The sequence below is a fragment of the Sapajus apella genome, unplaced genomic scaffold, assembly GCF_009761245.1.
Source record: "Sapajus apella isolate SASKATOON/1434 unplaced genomic scaffold, GSC_monkey_1.0 scaffold89, whole genome shotgun sequence".
Lineage (NCBI taxonomy): Eukaryota > Metazoa > Chordata > Mammalia > Primates > Cebidae > Sapajus > Sapajus apella.
In genome coordinates this window covers 2825304-2850949 of record NW_022437029.1, presented here as the reverse complement: position 1 = coordinate 2850949, position 25646 = coordinate 2825304, and the positions used below count along the sequence as shown (strand labels likewise).

General features: G+C 38.9%; 2 protein-coding genes across 15 annotated transcripts in view; one reads left to right on the top strand and one right to left on the bottom strand.

The window, feature by feature from the left end:
• Window positions 1-5539, top strand: part of REV1 (REV1 DNA directed polymerase) — an 84352-nt gene extending 78813 nt beyond the window's left edge. For 6 of the 12 annotated variants that reach the window (XM_032255438.1, XM_032255450.1, XM_032255449.1 and 3 more), the window contains 7 exons: window positions 30-232; window positions 1425-1655; window positions 2242-2362; window positions 2972-3192; window positions 3279-3435; window positions 3740-3842; window positions 4663-5074. In XM_032255438.1, coding sequence (XP_032111329.1) covers window positions 30-232; window positions 1425-1655; window positions 2242-2362; window positions 2972-3192; window positions 3279-3435; window positions 3740-3842; window positions 4663-4774 — 1148 coding nt within the window. In that variant the 3' untranslated portion in view covers window positions 4775-5074. Of the gene's footprint in view, window positions 1-29; window positions 233-1424; window positions 1656-2241; window positions 2363-2971; window positions 3193-3278; window positions 3436-3739; window positions 3843-4662 lie in introns of all 12 variants that reach the window. The other 6 variants (XM_032255443.1, XM_032255442.1, XM_032255439.1 and 3 more) reach the window with 2 other exon arrangements.
• A 313-nt stretch (window positions 5540-5852) lies between these two features.
• The window catches only part of EIF5B (eukaryotic translation initiation factor 5B), a 60679-nt gene continuing 40885 nt past the window's right edge, over window positions 5853-25646 (bottom strand). For 2 of the 3 annotated variants that reach the window (XM_032255452.1, XM_032255453.1), the window contains exons 13-24: window positions 23498-23565; window positions 22812-22953; window positions 15789-15920; window positions 15215-15397; window positions 14924-15085; window positions 12206-12337; window positions 10879-11010; window positions 10692-10768; window positions 10396-10560; window positions 8359-8497; window positions 6937-7098; window positions 6115-6587 (exon numbers count right to left, since the gene is read on the bottom strand). In XM_032255452.1, the coding sequence (XP_032111343.1) occupies window positions 6480-6587; window positions 6937-7098; window positions 8359-8497; window positions 10396-10560; window positions 10692-10768; window positions 10879-11010; window positions 12206-12337; window positions 14924-15085; window positions 15215-15397; window positions 15789-15920; window positions 22812-22953; window positions 23498-23565 (1602 nt within the window). In that variant the 3' untranslated portion in view covers window positions 6115-6479. Of the gene's footprint in view, window positions 6588-6936; window positions 7099-8358; window positions 8498-10395; window positions 10561-10691; window positions 10769-10878; window positions 11011-12205; window positions 12338-14923; window positions 15086-15214; window positions 15398-15788; window positions 15921-22811; window positions 22954-23497; window positions 23566-25646 lie in introns of all 3 variants that reach the window. The other variant, XM_032255451.1, reaches the window with a different exon arrangement.

Below are 25646 nucleotides of genomic sequence, written 5' to 3'. Positions count from 1 at the left end.
AGGCTATTTTCTGTATTTTCTCTTTGTAGTATTTCTGGCTGCTATGGATCTGGAAATATCATCTGCTTCTAGAACTTGCACTTTCTTGCCACATTTTCCTGCACATCTGCCGACCAGTATCAGTCCTGATACTAACAAGACTGAGTCTTCAGGGAAATGGAATGGTCTGCATTCTCCTGTCAGTGTGCAGTCAAGACTTAACCTTAGTATAGAGGTCCCGTCACCTTCCCAGGTACACTTTTATGGTCCTAAATAAGTACAAAAGTCGTTTACAAATGAAAATGGCATTTTTATTTCTTCACCCATTTAAGAAAGGGAGAAAGGGCCACTTGTTAGGGTAAGTCATGATGTTGATTCTAAGTAAGCAATAATTGGGTTGAGTGAAAGTACTTTTGCAAAGATTTGCAACTCTTTCAAGTTATAAAGTGTGGTTGAAAGGCAGGCCTCCTGTGAACTGCCATTGTCTGTGACAGTGGTCATTATGTAGACTTACTGATTAGTGGCGAAGTAGAGGCCTTACTTCAAAGGGTTTTTTGCAGTATTTGCAAACAGGTTTCTGGGATGGTTTAATTCAGCTTGTATGGGCTGTACATGCATACTGCCAGCATGGCTGTACTGCTGGCGTGGTAGCACCTTAAGCTATACTGGGAAGTTTATTTGTTCCTCCATCCACTTCCCCTCCATGGAAGGAGGCCGAAGGAAATGTTAAATACTGGCTGTAAAACTAGGGGATGGGGTAATTCTGATAGTTTGTTGTATTGGTTCCCAGCTGCTGGTGACAGATACCCACAGTTGTTCCTGGCAAGTTAAGATTGGCCTACCCAGCTGATGGGATTGCATGTTTCCAAAGAGCCGAACGTGCATGGACAGGTGGAGGGAGGTCCTGGCTAAAGGACAGTGGATTCTGTCCTGCAAGTTAGAGAAAAGTCAGCTTCTAGAAACCCTTTCTTCTAGCGTGCCACTCTCAGAGTACAATTATTTGTATTTTTTGGGGAGTCTCTCATCTGAAAAGTGAACCTTTGACCCAGGATTGTTACCTGTCCAGACTTTAAACATGTGCCTCGGGCCTTCCCCCCTCCCCAGGGGTGGGATTTGGTTTGAGCTTCACCAAGGCTATCCATATCTGTTGGCTCCAATTGCAGGACATTCCCTGAGTTTATTTGGCCTTACCTGGTCACATGGTGGTGGCTGGTAGTGTATACACTTCTCTCCAGTCTATACATACTACTTCAGGCTTCAGTGACAAAAGGCCAAGACATTCCAAAAATGTGCTTATTTGAGGGTGGCTTTTGTAGCTTGATGGTCTGTAACTTAGATTGGTTATCCACAGTGTTCAAATTGAAATTTAAAGTGGCATGTTAATTCCCCAACACCTCATCTCTGAGCGTGCTTTAACTTCAGACTCTGTGTTCGGCATTTTATAGCTGGATCAGTCTGTTTTAGAAGCACTTCCACCTGATCTCCGGGAACAAGTAGAGCAAGTCTGTGCTGTTCAGCAAGCAGAATCACATAGTGACAAGAAAGAACCAGTAAATGGCTGTAATACAGGAATTTTGCCACAACCAGTTGGGACCGTCTTGTTGCAAATACCAGAACCTCAAGAATCGAACAGTGACACAGGAATAAATATAATAGCCCTTCCAGCATTTTCACAGGTAAGTTAACTGTGAGGACCCTCTGCTGTAGTTTCATTATTCTCACCCCGCTGCTCCAGTTCAGGCCCTGTGTCACTTGCCTTTCTCCTCTGTATCTTACACCACTTCCATGGGGGAGGGGAGGGGAGGGCGGGCTTGTCTCCATCTTCTGCATCTGCAGCTTCCTGCTGAAGCAGCAGAGGGAAGACATGGGGGAAGGCATGGTGAGACAGAAACACATTGATCTGGCCCAAACAGATCAATGGCCACACTTGGATACAACAGAGTGGAGATGTATAATCCCACATGGGGGACAGTAACAGCCTGAGTTCCTGTTCTAATGTTTTGCTTCCCATTTTCTACTAGTGCATTTTACCCTGGTTGTTCTGCTGTTGTAGTGGGTTTTCTTAAGTTAGTATTCTTAATTCCTTATTCTTGCTCTAAACATTTTGAAGATTTAACCAGGTTTGATAATTGGGGACCTGTTAAGAATTTGTACAGATCAGAAAAGTATTATTTGAAAACAAAATCTATTTTGTGAAAAACATAAACCAGTTACCATCTAGAATTAGTTCAGATTTGACTTTGACCTTGTCTTTTCCACTAGGTGGACCCTGAGGTATTTGCTGCCCTTCCTGCTGAACTTCAAAGGGAGTTGAAAGCAGCATATGATCAAAGACAAAGGCAGAGCGAGAATAGCACTCACCAGCAGTCAGCCAGCGCATCTGGTGAGCCTTGGAAGTGGCATGTAACAAAAATGAAAATAAAGAGTAATGGAGTCAGTCTAGTGTATAATTATTGGCAGTGTATAATGGCCAAAGTCCAAGCTATTAGTTGCATTAAGAGCTCTTCGTATTGGGATATCTGAAGTATACAATATGAGTAAATATCATATTTCTAATTAGATTTGTGTCTGTACTTTCATGATTTAAATACACTTTTTAGTTTTTAAAAAGTTGGAATAGGACATTACCAGAGGTGTTTTGAATTACTTGTCCAGCTAGTTGTCCTTTGAGATGAATACATCAAAGAATGTACGTTCAAAACAAAATCTGAAAGTTTCTGGATATGTATCACAAACACCAAACCCACATTTATTACTGCTTATCATAGATGAGCAATATGCCAAAGGTCAAATTAGTAAGTGGCAAAGCGAAGAGAGAATTGGAGAGCCTGCACTTTGAGCCATTGCCAGTCACAGCCTCTCACTCATGGCAGGAGGTGAGGGGTGGGCTAGGGAGACTGTTAACATTTGGGAGGAAGAAAGAGAACCCAATGCAGACTGTCGGTACTCGTGTTATCATTTTGTGGAGGATCTTATATCCATCTTCTTTTAGTGCCAAAGAATCCTTTACTTCAGCTAAAGCCAGCAGCAGTGAAAGAAAAGAAACGAAACAAGAAAAAAAAACCCATCGGTTCCCCAAAAAGGATTCAGAGTCCTTTAAAAAACAAGCTGCTTAACAGTCCTGCAAAAACTCTGCCAGGGGCCTGTGGGAGTCCCCAGAAGTTAATTGATGGATTTCTAAAACATGAAGGACCTCCTTCAGAGAAACCCCTGGTAATTCTTTAACGTGAACCTTTGAGATCTTAATGTACCTGGATAATGTGTGAATATTGCAATTTTACCCTTTGTTTTCTTAACAGGAAGAACTCTCTGCTTCTGCTTCAGGTGTGCCAGGCCTTTCTAGTTTGCAGCCTGACCCAGCTGGCTGTGTTAGACCTGCAGCACCCAATCTAGCTGGAGCTGTTGAATTCAATGATGTGAAGACTTTGCTCAAAGAGTGGATAACTACTATTTCAGGTTGGCTTGGCCTGTGTTAGATGGCCCAAGGCTGAGATGTAGTGGTCTCATGATTTGAGAACATAAACAGACAAAACTATGGAGATTTAACCCATTCCTCTAACTCTAATAAGCTTAAAGGAGCTACGCCTAAATCTTTTAAATTCTGGGGCTTGCTTTGAAAAGTAACAAAGCCCATTCCTTTGATAGCTGTAAGTTAGTGGTATAGTTGTAGAAATGCAGTTTTCCTTTATCCTTGCAGATCTCTGCCTTTCTCCTTCAAAAAGATATACTGGTCCTCATTTGAAGTTTTTCCCCTTCCTAGATCCAATGGAAGAAGACATTTTGCAAGTTGTGAAATATTGTACTGATCTAATAGAGGAAAAAGATTTGGAAAAACTGGATCTAGTTATAAAATACATGAAAAGGTAATTCATCACTTTTATCAAATGGGAAAAAAAGGCATGTCACAATGGCTAATTGAGGGTGTACTACTGAGTTTTAAACTTTCTGGGAAACTACTCATTAGGATTAATGAAAAAGTGATGTCCTTTATTTTGAAATCCCAGAGAAAGAAGGGCTATGTTGATGAGTAGTAAATAAGGTCAAAGTGTGTTGTCTTCAAGGTCTTTCTTACATGTGATTAAAATACCATAGGAAGTGGGCTAGACCCAGTGGCTCACATGTTGGGAGGCTGAAGTGGGTACATCATTTGAGACCAGCCTGGCCAAAATGGCATAACCCGATCTCTACTAAAAAATACAAAAAATAAATAATATGGGCATGGTGGCATGTGTGGTTCCAGTTGGGAGGTGGGGGCTGCACTCTAGCCTGGTCTCAAAAAAAAGAAAATTGTTTTTTGGGTGTTTTGGGATTTTTTTTTTTTGGGAGACAAGAGTCTTACTCTGTCACCAGGTTGGAGTGGCTCACTACAGCCTCTGCCTCCTGGGTTCCAGTAATTCTCCTGCCTCAGCCTTCTGGGTAGCTGGGATTACAGGTGTGTCAGCATGCCCAGCTAATTTTTGTATTTTTTTGCAGAGATGAGATTTCACCATGTTGGCCAGGTTGGTCTTGAACTTCTAACCTCAGTTACTTGCCCGCCTTGGCCTCCCAAAGTGCTGGGATTACAGGCATGAGCCACCGCACCTGGCCAGGATTTTTTTTTTGGCCAAAATCAATTTTTATATGTAAAAAGGAAGAGTCTTTAAGGACCTTTTCTAATGATGTTTCTTTTCTCCCCACCTTTAGGTTGATGCAGCAATCGGTGGAATCGGTTTGGAATATGGCATTTGACTTTATTCTTGACAATGTTCAGGTGGTTTTACAACAAACTTATGGAAGCACATTAAAAGTTACATAAATATAACCAGAGAGCCTGATGCTCTCCGATAGCTGTGCCATAAGTGCTTGTGAGGTATTTGCAAAGTGCATGATAGTAATGCTTGGAGTTTTTATAATTTTAAATTTCTTTTAAAGCAAGTGTTTTGTACATTTCTTTTCAAAAAGTGCCAAATTTGTCAGTATTGCATGTAAATAATTGTGTTAATTCTTTTACTGTAGCATAGATTCTATTTACAAAATGTTTGTTTATAAAGTTTTATGGATTTTTACAGTGAAGTGTTTACAGTTGTTTAATAAAGAACTGTATGTATATTTTGTACAGGCTCCTTTTTGTGAATCCTTAAAAACTCAACTCTAGGAAGCAACTACTGTTTATTACACTAAAAGGCTGAAAAACCTCCAGGCCAGACTGCTAAGCTCTGAAATTCCTGAGAGGTCTCAGACCGGGATTCTGCTTGTTCCAAGAAAGGGTAAAGCTTCTAAACCATCTTATTCTTGTCTCCAAGCATGAACACAGGAGCATGTTAAGAAAATCTTTACTTCTTCCAGGCGGAGAAATCTACATATTTTGAATTAGAAACACCCTCACACCCACTTGAAGATTTTTTTTCCTGGGAACATTATTGTCCCACAGATCAGAGGTGTGGTATTGTCTTTGCCTCTACTGGCCATTGAGAAACTTTGATGATAAAAAGAACGGTATAGATTTTCAAGCGTATATAAAATATTTTTATGCTATATGTTTTGCCATGACTTTAAAATAAAAATAAATAGTTTAAAAGTCTATGCTAGTGGGTATTTGGAGCTTTTTCCTCAGACACCCCACACTGACTTCAAAACAACCATAAAACTAGCTACAGATTACTACTTACTATGAATAAATCATTAAGGTTTGTCTGCTACCCAAATATCAGGAAATGTATGCATGATGGAATTTTCTAGGACAAACCATACCAAGATTAATGTATAAAAATCTCTATTGTTACCAGGTGCTGGCATTCAAGGTAGTGTGACAGTTGTTGGTAAGATGGTTCTTGTCCTAGGAGGACAACTTCTTTTGGGAGAGAAGCTACACTAACATGGAAGCCTAACACTGGTCGATGTCTGTTTTCTTTATTGGTAGTTTGGTTTGGAATTGTGATGATTACAATGGACTCACGACTACACAAGCAGTAAAAAGCAGCCAGCTGTGCTTTTACACCATGGTTTCACACAAAGCAGATAAATATCAGAATACCTAATTTTCTATTTTATAAAAGCCCTAAAAGGCATATGGCAGAAGAATGCTGGGAAGAATATGCATAAATAAAGAAGTATTTCTGACATCAAAATCCCAAGAATCACAAAATCTGCAGAAGCTTGGTTAATCAAATACTGCAGTACTGATTTAATCAGTATAAAATTGAAAGAGCTTTAGATCTGTAATAAAAATCCAAATTTGGGGAAGGGCAAACTTTAAAACAGCAGCCAAGTAGAGAAGGGTTGGGGAAAGGAGGGGTGAGTGAACAGGCACATTGGAACTGTGGGGACATGTAATTGACCACTGTCAAACCAGTGTAAGTTTCTTGGTTTCTCATGGAAAACATTTTATACACCTATTTTTCTTCCTTCCATATTTAAGTCCATTAGTGTCCAGATAAATCTGTTCCATTTTTTGTCTTGTTTTGTTGGGATATTACAACACAGTATTGCATTTACTCCAGTTCCTGTTCCATGTGGAAAAATTAGATGATTTCAAATACTTTCTTCAGCTCCACAATAAGCTGCCAATCACTCTTCTGCATTTCATCTCTGAACCAGTCTTTGAGCGCGTCAATGGACTGCCGGCTGATCTGCAATTCCCGAGGCACAAACAGGGTAAACACAACGTAACAAACATGTACCAAATCTGTGGCCCCAGATGCCTGCTGTCACTTTAATAAAGCTTAAGCAGAAATAAAACCAGGGCTTGCCTACCTAGGGGAGTAGAATTCCAAAATCACATCTGGTTGGCATGTCAGGCACAAGGGGACCTAAAAGTCCTAGCTTCTTCTCTGTTGGTGCCACTTTCCTGACGGGGCAACTTCCTCAACAGACAAGGCCCAGCTAGAGATCAAGCCCTAATGGGGGATCCAGCCCCATCAGATTCTACAATCAACCTGAAGCCCAAGGAGAGTCTGCCATGTTTGCTGAAATACTTACCTTACTGACAAGAATGTCTGTAGCTTCAAAATGTCTTCCAAACATTTTGGGTGACTCACCAGGGATAGGTTCTATTTTTACACAGACTTCTTGTCCCTTTTTTGCAACATCCACTTGTTTATGGTTTATTTCAATACTTGTTACTATTCCGATGTCAACAAACTGTAAAATAAGAACAAATTACAATGGCATGCAGAAGAATTCATGCCCATCACAGGCTCCATGACTGGATAGCTGAAATAAGAACTGGAGCACAAGAGACTGTTTTAAAAGTCATGGCAGTGCGATCCTTCACTCATCACTTAATGTCTCACAGTGTAACATTCTCATTTGGTAAACTAGGCTAGCACCACCACACAGCCTATTCCCTTCACAATGTTGTAAGAATGACAGGAGATAATATGCTCTGCAAAACATTACAAGTGCCCTGTTGACCCAATGTCATTTTCTATTTTTGTTGTACTGTTTTACGTGACAGGTGCCCTAACAGGAGGGATCAGCAGGGACAAAGGGTCTGAGTCAGGAATGAGCTTGAGGTGACTGGTGGGAATGAGGTCATATTGAGGACCTCATCCTGAAATTTAAGAATGACGGCCTGTGAGCAGATGAGTGACGTGATCTCAGAGCTTTGGGGAAAAAACCCTGACTCCCTTGTGGAGAAAAACATTCAAGAGACTAAGAGGGAAAACAGGGAGAGCTTTGGTTTAGGAGGCCAAAGCCACATAGAAAATAATTACCACAAATAAATGTCCTGGCTTAGTCCACTGAAATGGTAGAGAAGCTATGACAACTTCTAAGTGCCATTGCCCATTACAGAAACCAGGTTTGGGGCAGGGAAAGTACTAGATGAGGCTGAAACATTTCACTGCACCAGAAAGGAAGAAGATGCTCCAGCATGCTGTGTGTCAAGAATACAGGGGATACAGGAACCAGTTTAAATCCTCTGACCACACTGGATAATCTGAGTATCAAAAGAATAAAGGTAATGGATTATAACACATAAAAAAAAAACCGCTGAGTCTATGGGATAACTCAATAAAAAAGTCAGTGGGAAGAGAGCTTGTTTATAAGAAATGGGGGGGCAGTTATCTACAATTTTTCAACTGTCTATGTAATGGTTGACTTAAGCAAGGCTTGCCAGTGGGTACTGGAGCCACTGCGATAAAGGCTGTCAAGAAACAGTATGTCCATTAGGAACTCTAGGTACCAGATAGATTAAGGAGTAATTACAAAGGGGCAAGTTTCTAATGGAGATGGCTGGCAGCTAGCACTTTCCCCAAGGAATCAGAGCATCGGTAGCAGTGACACAGCCTGGGTCATGCAAGAGGCAGGCACACAGGAACCTGCATGGGTGTGTTTCCAGTAATTCTAACCTGTGTCTAGTCAGGAAGGAGGGAAACAAAATGTACAACTGAAACTTACATTTTTGCTTGGGACACACATGGGTGTCCCCTGTTTCACCTGACCTGCTTCCACCGTCACCCCCATCACTATCGGATCTCGAGAATTAAAAATGTACTGAGGGAGTATTTTCATCTTGCAGGGGAATACTGCTATGTGCCTGAAAGCAAAAAAGAATTTTTAAGCTTATAGAATCACTTAAACATGGAAAGAAAAAGTGCAGATGAACATGAAGCTTCTGCCTTTAGAGGAAAGCAGCTTTCCTCAGTGGCCACAGGAGAGGGGCAGGCAGGGCGCTGCAGCCCAGAGCTACCCATACCCAAGGCAAGTACTTCTTCCTTTTCTTCTTAACTTTCTCCTTCCCATTCTATTGCTCCCCAAGTCTTTGCTTTCTTCTCTTTTAAAATCCTACCCCCAAAAACAGCTGTATCACAGGTTCTGTTCCTAGTCTAAAACACTGAGCCTGGCTGCTGAAAATGGCAGCCACACTCTAGGGCTTAGAACCTAGGCAGTACCTGATAACAGGTCTTCGTTTGGCACATGTGTAGGCTACTGGGGGACCACATAGACATCAAACCATATTATCATCCTCCTTTTCTCCATGTTCCCAAACCATTTGATCCAAAAAGGCCACTACGTAATTACCCTGCGTATTGAGCACATGCTTAAAGTGCTTTAAAAGTTTCCAGCAGTCTTCCTAATCAAGTAGTACTTGAGGTTTCATGATCTAAAATGAGCATATACCAGTCTAAATCCTAATGTTTACTCGTAAGCTCCACTTAAAAATGTATTCCAAACTCTGCCATCACTCCTATCGTCAGTGTGGTCTGAATCACCTAAACCTCTTGCTTGGACTATGGAAGCATCCTGAGAGGCTTTTGCCACTCACTTCCTAACAACCCAAGGTCCACATAACAACCCAGTTAACCAGTCTGATTGTGAATCAACAGCCTTGGCAATGGTTTCTTGCACAACTTAAGAGAAGCTAAATGCTTCCCATTGCCTGTAAGATCCTTGACAATACAGGTCCCGCCACCCTCTCTGACCTCATTTATCACTGTCCCCTCTGGTCACTCTGCCTTGCACTGCCATTCTATCTGGACACTCACCATGTACCTGTGCAGCTTGCTGTCTGAAGAGATGAGACGCCTTCCCCAACCACATCATTAATCACAGTCCCTCCTCTCTTTACCTAGGCCCTTCCCTGCTTTGTTTTTTCAGCACTTCTCATACATGTGTTGATTGTCTCACATAAGAGCATGTCCCAGGCCAGGTGCAGTGGCTCAAACCTATAATCTCAACACTCTGGGAGGCAAAGGCAGGAGGATCACTTGAGTTCAGGAGTTCAAGACCAGCCTGGCCAACATGGCAAAACCCCGTCTCCACCAAAAATACAAAAAATCAGCCAGGTATAGTGGCGTGAGCCTACAGTCCCAACTACTCGGGAAGCTGACGTGGAGGATCACTTGAGCCCAGTAAGCAGAGATTGGAGTGAGCCATGATCGTGCCACTGCACTACAGTCTGGGTGACAGAGCAAGACCCTGTCTGAATGGAAAAAAAAAAGAAAAAAAAAGTGTCCTCTCACTTCCAGGAGGAGGGAGCCTGGCCTCGTTCTCTGCTGATCCCTCCTCTACCACTATAGCAGTGTACGCACTGTGAGTACTTGCAAAGTTTGATATAGGAATGGATTTCTTTCCCACAGAATCTCTTACCTTATTTACCAGTTTTCCTCACTCAAATTTTGTTACTTCTATGTAATCCCAGATAAACAACCCCTACAAGATAGAAGTCCCCAAATTTAATTAACTACTAACCTGTTAAAGAGACCCAAGTCTGCCAAGATCATTAAACTGAAAGGTCATAGACAAGACTTGTTTGCACACTGTTGGAATGTCCCCAGTATGTTGGGCTCGTTTGTAACACACCACTTCAGCATGCAGCCTCTGGTAGATGAGTAAATGCCATGCTTTTGCTGTTTACAGCCCTTTCTGGAATTCAGTTAATTCTCAATCATGTTCTTTCACAAAGACTTAAAGTAAATAAAAACAGTAACTTACTTAAATTCTTCTTGTTTCTGTTTCTTGTAGTCTTGTCTGTATTTTGTAAAGGCATCAAATAAGTGATAAATAATTTCTGCACTAAAAATTCTAACTCCTAAACTATCAGCCATTTCTTGTGCATCTCGTTCAATTCTCACATCGAAGGCCAAAATTACTGCATACCTAAAAGGTTAAAACACATCAAAGGCCCTTCAATCAAAAACAGAGTATGTCATAAAGGACAGTTTTAAGATAGAACAGTTTTAAGATAGGTAAGTAACATGAAAGCCTTCATAGCAAGAGAAATTACTTACTGAGGGTCATGTTCCAACATCACTGAAGCCTTCATAACGTCTTTTTTATGCACTGGGCCAATGTTAATTCCTGCATACTGCAAAAATGGGAGTTTCTAGGTTTATCTCTATGTATGAGGTAATGTGATGGCACCAAAAAACCACGACCAACCACCACTCACTTGCGGAGCTAGGTGTAATTACTTACGGGCACTTCTGATGTTTTCAGAAATTCAAGTAGAGCTTCCAAAGAACCCAGTGTAGATGCCTGGACATAGACTCCTTTTTCTTCTAACTTGATAGCATTTAGTGTCTGCTTTAATTCATGGATCAATTCATCCTTGAAAGGAAATCAGATTTGATAAGGCTGTCAACACACTTCTATCATCAGCAGTCTAAAAATTGTGTTTTTCTCTTTGGTAAGTACTCATCTGCAAATATGAAACTAAGGCTTAGAGAGAGCAAGGCATAACAGAACCTGTGCTGGAATAGGGGAGATTTTGGGGGCCATACACAAGCTGTATCCTGATTCACCTTTGTCTTAGGTTTACTAACTCTGAAATGCATTTAATCTCTGCTTCACTTGGCAAATACAGTAGATGGGTGGGCAGAATTAAATAGTAGAGATGAAAATTTTTTTAAAAGTTAAAAAAGCACCATATAAATGTAATGTGTTATGGTGGCCCAAAAGCTCAGCCTGACTGATAATGATAGGAACTACCATAATCTCATGATCTCAGCAGTTCCTTCCTCCATCACTGCTCCTCTGGAAATGGAGAAGAGATTTTTAACCAGGACAAGTTTATCAATGCCATTGAAGGGACATAAGTCTACTCCATACTCAGGACTAGTCGAAGAGGCAGGCCTGCCCTATTCTGTCACTGGCCCTGAGAGAGCTTATTCCCAATGGCATGACTTGATGCTGCCTAAATAAACATGGCCCTAGAACACAAGAGCCATGTGCTGGGAACAGTTGTATTTTCTCTTTGGCAAGTGAACAAACTATGGCTCAAAGTCTACTTTTATGAAACTACAATGGACATCGGCCAGCTGCTCGTATAAACAAGCAAACAGGCTTTAAGATGACTAGCAGTAACTATAAAGGATATACAGCTTCTAGCTTCTTTTTGAGGTAGGGTCTCGCTTTCACCCAGGCTGGAGTGCAGTGGCATGATCTCGGCTCACTGCAGCCTCTGTCTCCCGGGTTCAAGTGATTGTCCTGTCTCAGCCTCCCAGGTAGCTGGGATTAAAGGCATGCGTCACTATGTCAAGCTGACTTCTAGCTTTTGACTCTTTTTTTTATTTGAATAAAATGCATTATTTTTAGAATTCTAGTACACATAAAAATGATACAAATTCCTAGGAATGTACAAACTGAAATAATTTAAAAGCATCGAGTTTGCTAAGAAGCCAAGTGATGGCAGGCTTCACAAAGACAAAGAGCAGTTTTGGTCACCATCCCTAGCATGTATACTGCTGACACTTGCCAGAACTCAAATAGCTTTTGAGGAAAAAAAAATATTAAATGAACTCACTTTAAGAACAGGGATTTCATCTTCTTTATAAGCCACAAGGAGGGGTAAACCAGCCAAGGTTTTCTCCAGGTCTTTTCCAAGAATCTTTACCCCCTGAGCTGCTTCTACTTCTTTATGCTTTTCATACTGGTTCTGTAGAGATAACAAACATTTCTTACCAAATGTATTTGATAAGTGGTTAGCAGTAGGAGATGGTATAAGAGAATCTCATCATGATCTTGGAGTAAAGTTTCTTAAACTAGGCACAAGAAGCAATAACCACAACATAAAAGATTGATAAATTTAACATTAAATATTTCAATTTCTCAAAATACCACAGGAAAAAAAAAAAGTCACAGAGTAGAAGATACAGCAAAACACACTAACAGACCAGTATCCTGAATATATAAGCACTTATACATCTGTAAGATAGATAATGGAGAAGAAAAATGTACATTTCATGAAGGAGGAAATAAATGGCTAATAAACATTTCTAAATGACCAACTGGGTTCACAACTAAGCAAATGCACACTGAAATGGCAATGAGCTACACACTTACCAGAATGGCAAAAAAAGTGATGAGGTTGTAAAACAATGAAACTGAAATACTGCAACTGAATATCTAATGTGTTATACCCACTGTAGATAAGTGTGGCCTTCAGTTCTAGGTATACACACCCTGGGAAACCGGCACAAACGCATCAAGAGATATACACAGAAGTTCACAGCAGCAGCATCATTAGTAAGAACAAAACTCAAAAACTGGGCTGAGCGTGGTGCCTCACACCTGTAATCCCAACACTTTGGAAGGCTGAGGTTAGGAGTTTCAGACTAGCCCAGCCAACATGGCAAAATCTTGTCTCTACTAAAAATACAAAAAATTAGCCGAGTGTGGTGGCACACACCTGTAATCCCAGCCTAGATCACAGAGTGAGACTCCGTCTCAAAAACAAAACAAAAAGCTGGAGATCACCTACATATTCCATCAACAGAACAGATATGCTGTGATATACTCATATAATGGAATAGAAATCTTAAAATTATATACTTTTTTTTTTTGGAAACAGTTTTACTTTTTTTTTTTGGAAACAGTTTTACTTTTTTTGCCCCAGGCTGGAGTACAATGGTGCAATCTCAGCTCATTGCAACCTCCGACTCCTGGGTTCAGGCAATTCTCCTGCCTCATTCTCCTGAGTACTGGGATTACATGCGTGCACCACCACACTAGGCTAAATTTTTTTGTATTTTTAGTAGAGACGGGGTTTCTCCAGGCTGGTCTTGAACTCCTGACCTCAGGTGATCTGCCTGCCTCAGCCTCCCAAAGTGCTGGGATTACAGGCTGTGAGTCACTGTGCCCGGCCAAATTATATACATTTTTTTTTTTTTTAAAGGAGGCCGGATATAGGCCAGGCATAGTGGTTCATGCCTATAATTCCAGCACTTTGGAGAGATCAAGATGGGTGGATTGCTTGAGTCCAGGAGTTTGAGACCAGCCTGAGCAACATGGCAAAACCTCATCTGTACAAAAATTAGCCAGGTGTGGTGGTACGCATCCATAATCCCAGGTATTCAGGAGGCTTAGGTGGGAGATCACCTGAACCTGGGGAGATTGAGGCTGCAGTGAGCTGTGACTGCAACACTTCACTCCAGCCTGGGTGACACAGTGACAGCCTATCTCAAAAAAAAAAAAAAAAAAGCCCAATATAAACGTACACACTGAGAATAACTCCATTTCTACATAAAGAAAGTCCACAGACACTTTTAAGGGAAGCACTCTCAGACACAAAATCTACAAAGCAAAGCAAAGATAAAAGATATTAGTTACTATCATAAAATGCAACCGTGGTTACTCTAAGAAAGGTGGGGGAGGGGAAGGGGAAGGCGGGAGAGCCAATCAGGAAGAAGCACACAGGATGCCTCTGGGTGCCAGCAGCTTTCTGATTCTCCATCTGGCTGCTTCCCAAAAATTTGTTAAACTTTTCTTCTATATTATGTGTACTTTTCAGGAGCAATGTTTTATTTCACAATTAAATATGTTAAAAAAAAGAAAACTACAATTGATCCTTCAACAACATGGACTTGAACTGCATGTGTCCACTTAAGAATTTCTGCCACCTCTGCCACCAAACACAGCAAGACCAACCCTCTCTCCTTCCTCCCTCTCAGCTTATTCAACATGAAGACAAAAAATGAGGACCATTATGATGATCCACCACCACTTAACAAATAGTGAAACTATGTCATCTTTCTTATGGTTTTCTTAATCACATTTTCTTTTCTCTAGCTCGTTTTATTGTAAGAATACAATTTGTAATACATATAGCATACAAAACATGTTAATCGACTGTTCATGTGATCAGTAAAGCTTCTGGTCAATGGTAGGCTATTAGGAGTTAAGGTTTTGGGGAGTCAAAAAATACATGTGAATTTTCAACTGCCTAGGCAGTCAGTGCCCCTAGCCCTCATGTTGTTCAAGAGTCAAGTGTAGTTAGCAGTGCAGAACCAAAACAATGTAGTTTAGTATTTGGGAAAGGCCTAGTCTGGCAAGTAGGTACTTTCACACATCTCTACTCTGACAGATAGGCTTTCCTGTATGATGACATCTAAAATAAAAAAAAGTGAAGGGTATGTGTGTTCTGTATTAAGTCAAACAGCTTTCAAAGTGAGGAAACAATCTCAGCAGAACTTCTAAACACTGTATAAGTCCCCATGTGTCAACGCTTACCACCTCAGCATACCTTCACTCGTAATTCCTTCATAGGAGGAGGTAACAGGAGGCCTCGAATCTGAGTTACAATGGGCCCTTCTACTCCAGGAACAATGATTGTATCTCCTTCCTTCAAACGCCCATTGATCAAGATGACATCTATAGTGGTGCCCATCCCTGGGAGAGCTTTAACCTAAAAGACATTATTGCAAAGAGAAAAAAATAGATACAATACACCATGTTCATTAAATCTAAAAGTATCCTCCACTCAAGGAACTCACTATTTTTTTTAAAGACAATAAACTGAAAAGTTGATCATTACCTCCATCACTTGTGCTCTTAGCTCTTCACAGTGCGCAAGTCTCTTGCTCAACATGGTCTGAGTTAACTCCACAAGAAGGTAGATCAGACTTCCCATGCCATCACCAGTATGTGCAGAGGTAGGTACCAAAGACACAAAAGTGCGGGGATCTTTATTTTCATAAAACAAAGCAGCATTTAAACCCTAGGAGCAAAAATCATGGAAAACACCAGGCTGTGAAGAAAACGTCTCTGGAATAGGCATAACTAACTAGAAGCTGGATAAGCAAATGGCTAATCATGTTGAAACTCCTCATAAACACTGAAAATGATCATGGATATCCTATAAGCATTAACTTTATTACAGCAAAGTAGTTCTAAGTAAACTCAGTTTTCTAAATTATTCAGACTGCAAAGAGATCTTTGATATATTAGCTTTCTGATATTAAAAAGGTGAAAAGGGAAAAAGAATTTAAAAATTGCTGTCAACAAAGAAAAAGAACCAGTATTAACGAAAATACTGACTTCATTATAAAGATAACATAATAAATATTCTATGAGATAGGCTCTGCATAAAGAAGGAAAGGCCTTCTTACCTGCTGTGCAAATTCTACAATAATAGCCTTTGCTCGCTCCTCAAATTCATCTCTTGTATTTTTTTTCTGCTTCTTTAAAGTAGCAGCCACATCAGAGTCAGGACTCTTTTTCCAATCATATAACCTATCAATCTGTAAAAGGTTTTTCATGAGAAAGATCTCTAAAAAATTCAGAACATTCAAGAACTGTATTAATAGCTCCAGAAAATTCCTCATGTATATCTCATATATGCAGAACTGTGTGACTTACTTACTTAGACACTTTATTGTACCAAAAGATCCTTACAGACTGCTTACCGGCAACCACTCTTAAATTAGAAACTCCTGCAGTACCATGCTGCCCATCAGCCTCCATGAGTTCCTAAGTAGCTGCCATTTGTTTGCAAAGATAAGATCCTAGAATTATCCTAAGACTATTAACACATATTGTTGGAATTCCAAAGCAGTTTTTGTAATAGACAGGAACAATCAATCCTAGCAAGTACCATCACTAGAAAATTACATACCAAAAAATTAAAAAAATTATTTTCTTTCTTGGGGAACAGCCTATTTTAATTGTTTTATTGATCAAATTAGGGTTATATCTGTTTTGTTAATGACAGAATCTATTTTCCCTTACTTTTCAATGAGTGACAAATGAGTATAGAAGAAATGAAAATACTCACTAGCCAAAAATATAAACAATCAAAAGCATAATCTGGGGGCTGAGTCTAGGGTGATAAAGAAACAGATGAATCTGAATGCTACTAAGCAGACAAATCAGTAGGAAATGACAAAGATGTTAAAATTAGCATATGAGGTCCTTAGAATACTTATAAACATTAAAGGAAAAGCCTGAAGCTTGTAAAGCTAAACAATAACATGTCAGCTGGGTGTGGTAGCTCACGCCTGTAATCCCAGCACTTTGGGATTCCGAGGCAGGTGGATCACGAGGTCAGGAGATCAAGACCATCCTGGCCAACATGGTCAAACCCCGTCTCTACTAAAAAAACAAAAAAAAAATTAGCTGGATGTGGTGGCGCATGCCTGTAGTCCCAGCTACTTGGGAGGCTGAGGCAGGAGAATTGCTTGAAACCAGGAGGTGGAGACTGCAGTGAGCCAAGATGGCACCACTGCACTACAGACTGGGCGACAGTGTGAGACTCTGTCTCAAAAAAAAAAAAAAAGAAAAATAACATGTTTAACTAGTACTTAGAAATTAATATCTTTAAATGTTTTTATTAGAAAAGAATATCAATAAAACTAAAAGCTAGTTCTCTGAATGATGCACATTTCTAAACGGACAAAAGAAAAACCCTAAATAGCCCTGTATCTGCTTAAGAAATCCCATGCTGATGTGGCTTTAATTCTTTCAAGCACTTAACAAATAATTCAATTCCTGTACTCTTTCAGAAAACAGGAGGAAACACTTCTCAACTCATGAGGCCAACATTACTCTGATATGAAAACCAGATAAAAGGCATTACAAGAAAACTACATACCCATATCACTCATGAACACAGACACAAAAATCTCAATGAAATGTAGCAATATATCAAAAGCATAACAAGTGACAACCAACTAGCGTTTAATAATGTGAAGTTTAATATTTTAAAAATGCAGCAGTAATTATGTTGTTAACAGAATGAAGGAGAAAATCCATATGAACATCTCTAAATATGCAGGAAAAGAATCTGACAAAATCAACAACCATTCATAATTAAAGAAATAAAAACATAAAACACTCTAAACAACCTAGGAATAGAAGGAAACTTCCTCAAACTTAATATAAGTGCATTGACTAAAAAAAAAACCCTACAGCTGACATCATACTTAATGGTGAAAGACTAAGCACTTTCCCCCTAATATCAGGAATAAAGAAAGAATGATGTCCACTGTCATGTCTTCTATTCAACATTATTTAGAAGGTATATAGTAAAATATTTAGTATAATAAGAACAAGATTAGAAAGCATATAGGTAAGGGGGAAAAACATAATGGGATTTATAGGCAGACAATAATCATGTACACAGAAAAACCCACATTACTTATAAAAGAAGATACTAGGCCCAATCAGTGAATTTAATAAGGTCACAAGATACCAACTGAATATAAATGTGATAAACAGCTGGAAATTTTAAAAAATGTTAACACTATTTTCAATAGCATTAAACTATGAAATACTTAGGGACAAATTCAGAAAAGTATGTCCAACATGTGGACAACAAAACTAGAAAATATTGCCAAGAGAAAGAGGAAGACCTGGCCAGGCATGGTGGCTCATGTCTTAAATCTCAGCACTTCAGGAGGCTGAGGCAGACAGACTGCTTGAGCCCAGGAGTTTGAGACCAGCCTGGGTAACAGTGAGACCTCATCTCTATTGAAAAAAAATAAAAAACAATTTTTAAAAATGGTAAAGAAGGACTAAGTAAATGCACAGAGATACCATGCTCACTGATCAGAAGATGCAATATTGCTAAAACAGCCAATTCTCTCAAAGTTTATCTAGAGATTGAAATACAATCCCAATCAAAATCCTGAAAGACTTTTTGTGGAAACTAACAAGCTGATTCTAAACTTTATATTGAAGTTCGAGGACCTAAAATAGCCGAAACAATATAGAGAAAAACAAAGCTGAAAGATTTACCACTAACTACCAGCTTTCAAAACCTTACTATGAAGCTATAATGAAACAGGGTACTAGTGGCATAAGAATGTATACAGAGCAATGGAACAAAAGATAAATTCCAGGAACAGACATATATGGTCAATTGATTATTGACAAAAATTCCAAACTAATTCCATGGGGAAAAGAATAATCTTTTCAGCAAAGTCTTTAACAAAATATTTCTACAGAAAAAAAAAGTAAACCCTGACCTCACACTATATACAAACAAGATCGATCTCAATGTAAAAGCTTAAACTATTCAACATCTAGAAACACCAGAGGAAAATTAAATGAACTTGGGATAGGAAAAGATCGCTTCTACAGAACACAAACCATAAAAAAATTAATTGGGGCCAGGCATGGTGGCTCACACCTGTAATCCCAGGACTCTCGGAGGCCGAAGTGGGTGGATCACTTGAGGTCAGGAGTTCGAGACCAGCCTGGCCAATATGGTGAAACCCTGTCTCTACTAAAAATACAATTAGCTGGGTGTGGTGGTGGGTGCCTACTTGGGAGGCTGAGGAACAAGAATCACTTGAACCCAGGAGGTGGAGTTGCAGTGAGCTGAAATAATGCCACTGTACTCCAGCCTGGGTGACCGAGCAAGGCCCTATCTCAAAAACAAATAAATAAAATTTAAAAATTAACTGGATTTCACCAAAATCAGAAATTTCTTCTCTTCAAAATACACTATTAAGAAAAGGAAGCCAGGCACAGTAGCTCACGCTTGTAATCGCAGCGCTTTGGGAGGCCAAGGTGGTGGATCACCTGAGAGGCCGGAATTTGAGACCAGCCTGTCCAACATGGCAAAACCCCATCTCTACTAAAAAAAACACCAAAAAAAAAACCAAAAACAAAATAACACACACCCTATCCAGCATGGTATTGCATGCCTGTAATCCCAGCTACTTGTGGTTAAGGCACAAGAATCACCTGAGCCTGGGAGGCGGACGTTGCAATGAACCAAGACTGCGCCACTGCACTCCAGCCTGGGCACAGCAAGACTGTCTCAAAACACGCACACACACACACACACACACACACACACACACACACACACACACACAGAGAGAGAGAGAGAGAGAGAGAGAGAAATGAGAATGAAATACCAAGTCCCAGACCGTAAGAATCTATCAGCAATACATACAAGTGGAAAAGGAGTTATATACATAGAATACATTAAGTATAAAGAACTCTTAAAATTCAACAATAAAACAGCAATCTAATAAAGAACAAAGGATTCTGAACATACTTTCCAAAGAAACAGATATTGTCGTCTCTCTAAGGGTAAGTACAAGAAAAGACACATAAAGCCATTAGTCATTGTGGAAACAAAATAGACCACAATAATTTAGGACTCAACTACACACCTACTAGAATGCTGCAGGTAGGGAAAGTACTGGCAAAGATATGCAGGAACTGGAATTCTCAACAGATGAATGGATAAAGTGCAGTATTATTCAGATAATGGACTACTATTCAGGAATAAAAAGGAAAAACCTATTATACACATAACAACAAATAAAGCATAACATGAGCAATAAAAAATACCAAACTTAAAAAAAATTACATACTGTATAATTCCATTTAATATGAAATCATAAAACAGGCAAAACTAGTCTATATGACACAGAAAGATCAATATTAGCCTGAATTTAGGGAGGGCAGTAGAATGACTACAAGTAACATGAGGGAACTTTTCTGGAAATATAGAGATACTGTATGCTCTGAATGACAGTGGTTATAAATTTGTCAGAACACATTAAAATAAACACTTAGCATGGGGTGGATTTTCTTATATATGTGTAACTCAGAGATACTGCAGGTTCCAGACCACTGCAGTAAAGCTAATATTGCAATAAAGCAAATCACACAACTTTTTTGGTTTCCCAGTGCTTCTAAAAGATATGTTTACACTACGCTATCGTCAATTTAGTGTATGATAGCATTACATTTTTTAAAAAGCAAGGTACACACCTTAATTAAAAAATATTTTATTGCTAAAAGTGCTAACGAACACCTGATTCTTTGATGAGTCATAATCTTTTTGCTGGTAGAGGGTCTTGCCTCGATGTTGATGGCTGACTGACTGATCAGGATGGTGGTTGATAAAGGCTGGGGTGGCTGTAGCAATTTCTTAGACAGCAAAGAAGTATGTCCTATCAATTTATTGATTCTTCCTTTCATGAAGATTTATTTGCCAGGCACGGTGGCTCATGCCCATAATCCCAGCATTTTCGGAGGCCCAGGTGGGCGGATCACCTGAGGTCCGGAGTTCAAGACTAGCCTGACCAACATGGAGAAACCATGTTTCTACTAAAAATACAAAATTATCTGGGTGTGGTGGCACACGCCTGTAATCTCAACTACTCAGGAGGAGGCTGAGGCAGGAGAATCACTTGAACCCAGAAGGTGGAGGTTGCGGTGAGCGAAGACTGCACCACTGCACTGCAGCCTGGGCAACAAGAGCAAACTCCGTCTCAAAAAAAAAAAAAAAAAATTAACCTGTAGCATGCAAAGCTGCTTAAAGCATTTTACCTATAATAGAGCTTCTTTCAAAATAAAATAGCTTCTTTCAATCTTCTCAAACCCTGCCACTGCTTTATCAATTAAGTTGATTGCTATCCTAAATCCTTTTTTGTCATCTCAACAATGTTCATAATATCCTCACCAGAAGTAGACTCTACCTCAAGAAACCACTTTCTTTGCCCATCCATAAGAAGCAGTTTCTCATCTGTTCAAGTTTTATCTTAAGATTGCAGCAATTCAATTACATCTTCAGGTTCCACTTCTAATTTCAGTTCTCTTGCTATTTTTCTACCACATCTGCAGTGATTTCCTCTACTGAATTCTCAAACTCCTCAGTCATACATGTGAGTTGAAATCAACTTCTTCCAAATTCCCATCAATGTTTATATTTTGTCCTCCTCTATGGATCATGAACGTTCTTCATAACATCTAGAAGGGTGAATCCTTTCCAAAAGGTTTTCAACTTTTGCCCAAATCCATCAAAGGAATCTCAATCTATGGCAGCTACAGCCATATAAAATGTACTTCTTAAGTAACAATACTGCAAAGTTGAAAATACTCCTTGATCCAAGGGCTACAGAATGGATGTTGTATTAGCAAGCATGAAAACAACATTAATCTCCTTGTATGTCTCCATGAAGCTTGGGTAATCAGGTGCACTGTCAACAAGCAGTAATATATTGAAAGCAATCTTTTTCTCTGAGCAGTCAATCACAAAAAATGGGCTTAAAATGTTCAGTAAACCATACTATAAACAGATGTGTTATCATCCAGGTTTTATATTTCCATTTATAAAGCACAGCAGAGTGGATCTGGCATAGTTTTTAAGGGCCCTAGGATTTTCAGAATGGTCAATGAGCACTGGCTTCAACTTAAAGTCACCAGCCACATTACGTCCTAACTAGAGAGTCAGCCTGTCCTTTGAAACTTTGAAGCCAGGCATTGACTTCTCCTCTCTAGCTAGGAAAGTCCAAGATGGCATCTTTTGCCAACAGAAGGCTTTTTTGTCTACGTTGAAAATCTGTTGTTTAGTGTAGTCACCTTCAACAATCATCTCAGCTAGAGCTTCTGGATAACTTGCTGCAGCTTTTGTATCAGCACTTGCTGCTTCACCTTGTGCTTTTAGGTTATAGAAACAGCTTATTTCCTTAAACCTCATCAATCAACCTCTACTAGTTTCAAAGTTTTCTTCTGCTCCTCACCTTCCTCAACCTTCACAGAATTGAAGAGAGTTAGGGCCTTGCTTTAGACTCGTTTGGCTTATAGGAGTGTTGTGGCTGGACTGATATTCTACATGTGACTCCTCCTTTCACGTGAACACTTACACGTCACTGTAAGGTTATTAATTGGCCTGATTTCAATACTGTCTCAGGAAACAGGCCCAAGGAGAGAGAAAGAGACAAGGAAATAACTGGTTGCTAAAGCTGTCAGAACACACATAACATGTATTGACTAAGTGTGCCATTTGATATGGGTGTGGTTTGTGGTACCCCAAACCAATTATAATAGTAACAAAGATCACTTATCCCAGCTCACCATGACAAATGTAATAATAAAAATGTCTGATATATGGCAAATTACCAAAATGTGACACAAGGACAAGAAATCAGCACGTGGTGTTGGAAGAATGGCACCAACAGATTTAATATACTTACTGATGCAGGGCTGCTACAAACTTACAATTTCTATTTAAAAAAAAAAAAAACTACACACATACAATATCTGCGAAGCACAATACAGTGAAACACAATAAAATGAGCTATGCCTGTATGTTATACTATTTTTTTTTTTAAATCACAAAAAATTAACATGTTTTCCTAGGTGAATTTTTCAGAAGATGCACGTACCTTATTAAGTGCAACAATGAAGGGACATTTTTTAGATTTGAGAAGGTTGATGGACTCAATTGTCTGGGGCTCCAAACCATGCATAATATCAACAACTAAAATGGCGATGTCACAAAGAGAGCTTCCTCTATTTCTCAGATTACTGTTGAAAAGAAGGAAAAGATCTGTATGTAACAAATCTTGAAATTAACACCTTTCTTAAATTTTTAAACTTCTTTGTAAAACCCAAACAAAATAAAGTATATCTATTAAATTGCTCAAGTACTATTAGCCCTTAACTTGCCAAATGCTCATCTGAGAGTCACTTGAATTGCCATTAAGTGGAGTGAGTGAGTTTTAGAACCAACTAATATTTCAGATAATTTTACTGACCAAGTTTTCTATGTTAAAAAATATGGACAAGAGATAACAGCATAATATTTCACCGGTAATATGAGTTTTACAGGAGATAGGCCTGGTATGTATTAGAATGTTTTCTGCATTCCACATTAAAGGGGTGCTCTTTTAAAGCAATAAAGACTGCCCCCTATAAAAAACAAGTACTCAAAGGAAACACTACTAAATCAAGGAGGATTGGTAGTTACAGAGATCAAATTACTACTCAAAGGTTAATGGCTCCAGTGAACTTTCAGACTTCATGGCTTCAAGTAGTTTGCTTGATGAGAAAAGATTCAAATTGGTCTTACCTGAAAGATTCATGCCCAGGAGTATCAATAATCAGCATTCCTGGAATCCGCACATTCTCTCTATCAAACTAGAAATAGTGGGGAAAAGTGCAAAGCTTAAGGAAGTCAGAACAATGAAAGCTTCTTTACAAAACAATTCTTTTGTCATAAAACCCTAAAAGTATCACTACTTCCTTTTTCATGTGAACAGTTTTAAAAACAATTGGTTAACCAACAAAGTACAATGGTTAATATTTTCATTAATATCCAAAGGAGTTTTAACCAAAAATATTTAAATGAGAAAATATCTCCTTTCTTAAGGTCTTAAAACTATGACCATAGTCCAAGTTTGAGCAGATTGTTAAGTGGTGATACAAATCACAGGGCAATCATCTGAAATAAGCTATAGAAATCTGACATGCAAGAGGTGATTCTCAGCATTTGGAAAATTTATCTGGTCCAATTTAAAGCAATTCTAAACTTAAAATATATCCCAAAAGTACTTTTTAAAGTAAATTTACCACATTGATCAAAAGTGTTAAAGAGTAAATGCATACCCTGCTGTATTTAAATAATGTCATAAATGCTTGACTTTCTGGACAAAAGCACACAAATGAATGAAAATAACATTACAACAGATCTCATTTGGACATTTCCTTTCAGTCTAAAAAGTAACACTAACCAACTAATCACACACACACACACAACTTTTTTGTATTATGCTTATCTACAGTTTCTTTTTGCTAATCTCTAAATGGTCTTTCAAAATTTGGTATCCTGATCTACATCAATATAATGCAATGTAAACATTTCAGATCTGCATTTTGGTGGTCGTAAATCAATGTTCACTGAACACCATAATTATTTCCACTTCAGTGTCTTATATACTAACAATAAGTAATTACAACCGTCACATAAAGGTTAACCCAATAACTTTAATACAAGCCTAATAATATTCTTGTTCCTTATGTTCTAAAATAATAATGAGAGTTCAAGTGCTGGCAACTCATAGAATAAGGTGTTATGAATCCTCCAATGACTAAAACATAGAAATACTATTTAAATAGGATGAAAATAAATTATAAATTTGAAAACTGTTCTAAAATAAAGATTCAATACTACATATTGTAATAGAATACCACATAACTGGAAAACTCAGAATCAACACCAAGATGTAAAATGACCATATGCCTTATAAAAAGATGAAAATCAGCTTATGATCAAACTTAACGGCAATACTTTATGCGAGAAGAAATTGGACAAAAGATACTTTAAGGAATGAAAATGTCAACCAAGGATTGTATATGTGGTCAACTGACTTTCCAGTATAAACGCCACAAAATAACTCTTCAATATTCAAAAACTGAAGAAATGTTAATTCTCATAATTCCTTTCTTAGGAAGTGACTAGGAGACAAGCTCCATAAATCCCAAATGCAAAGAAACAAAACAAATGCTGGAGAGACAAAGTCACAGGCTCTTTTTACACGTAGAAATAAGGCTAAGGAATAAAGGGAGACATTAGCATGTAATATCATATGCTCTGTTTGTTTTTCAACTTACTGGTTCTCAGTTCCAAAGCTACCACTTTTACCTGCTCTGTAATAATGAAACTGAGGAATTATTGACAAGGCCCAGTTCTTGGTCTGGGCAGTTTCTGTATTACATGAGCCTGGAACATCCTGCCATACCATACAGCATGAATGCAACCAAAACTAGGACAACTAGAATTGTATGAGAAAGACTCAGGAGCCAACCACTGGCCAAAGATGGACTATCTCAGCACAATAATAACTGAAATAGATTAAAGCACCCTAATATGTTTAAATCTATGCACTCATAATAATACAAAACAAAATTGGGCTGGGCATGGTGGCTCACAGCTGTGATCCCAGCACTTTGGGAGGCTGAGGTGGGGGACTGCTTGAGCCCAGGAATTCAAGACCAGCCTGGGCAACATAGGGAGATCCTGCCTCTATGAGAGGCAAAAAAAAAAAAAAAAAAAAGAAAGAAAGAAAGAAAGAAAAATCATATTGGTCACTTTTTATTTTAAAAGCCAGTTAAAAGAAGGTAAAGGATAATGCATTAATTCTGCCTTTTCTAAATAAGCCATCACTGAATAATCAAAAAGTAGATTAGGTAAAGTTTCTCTACAGAAGTAAATCCAATAA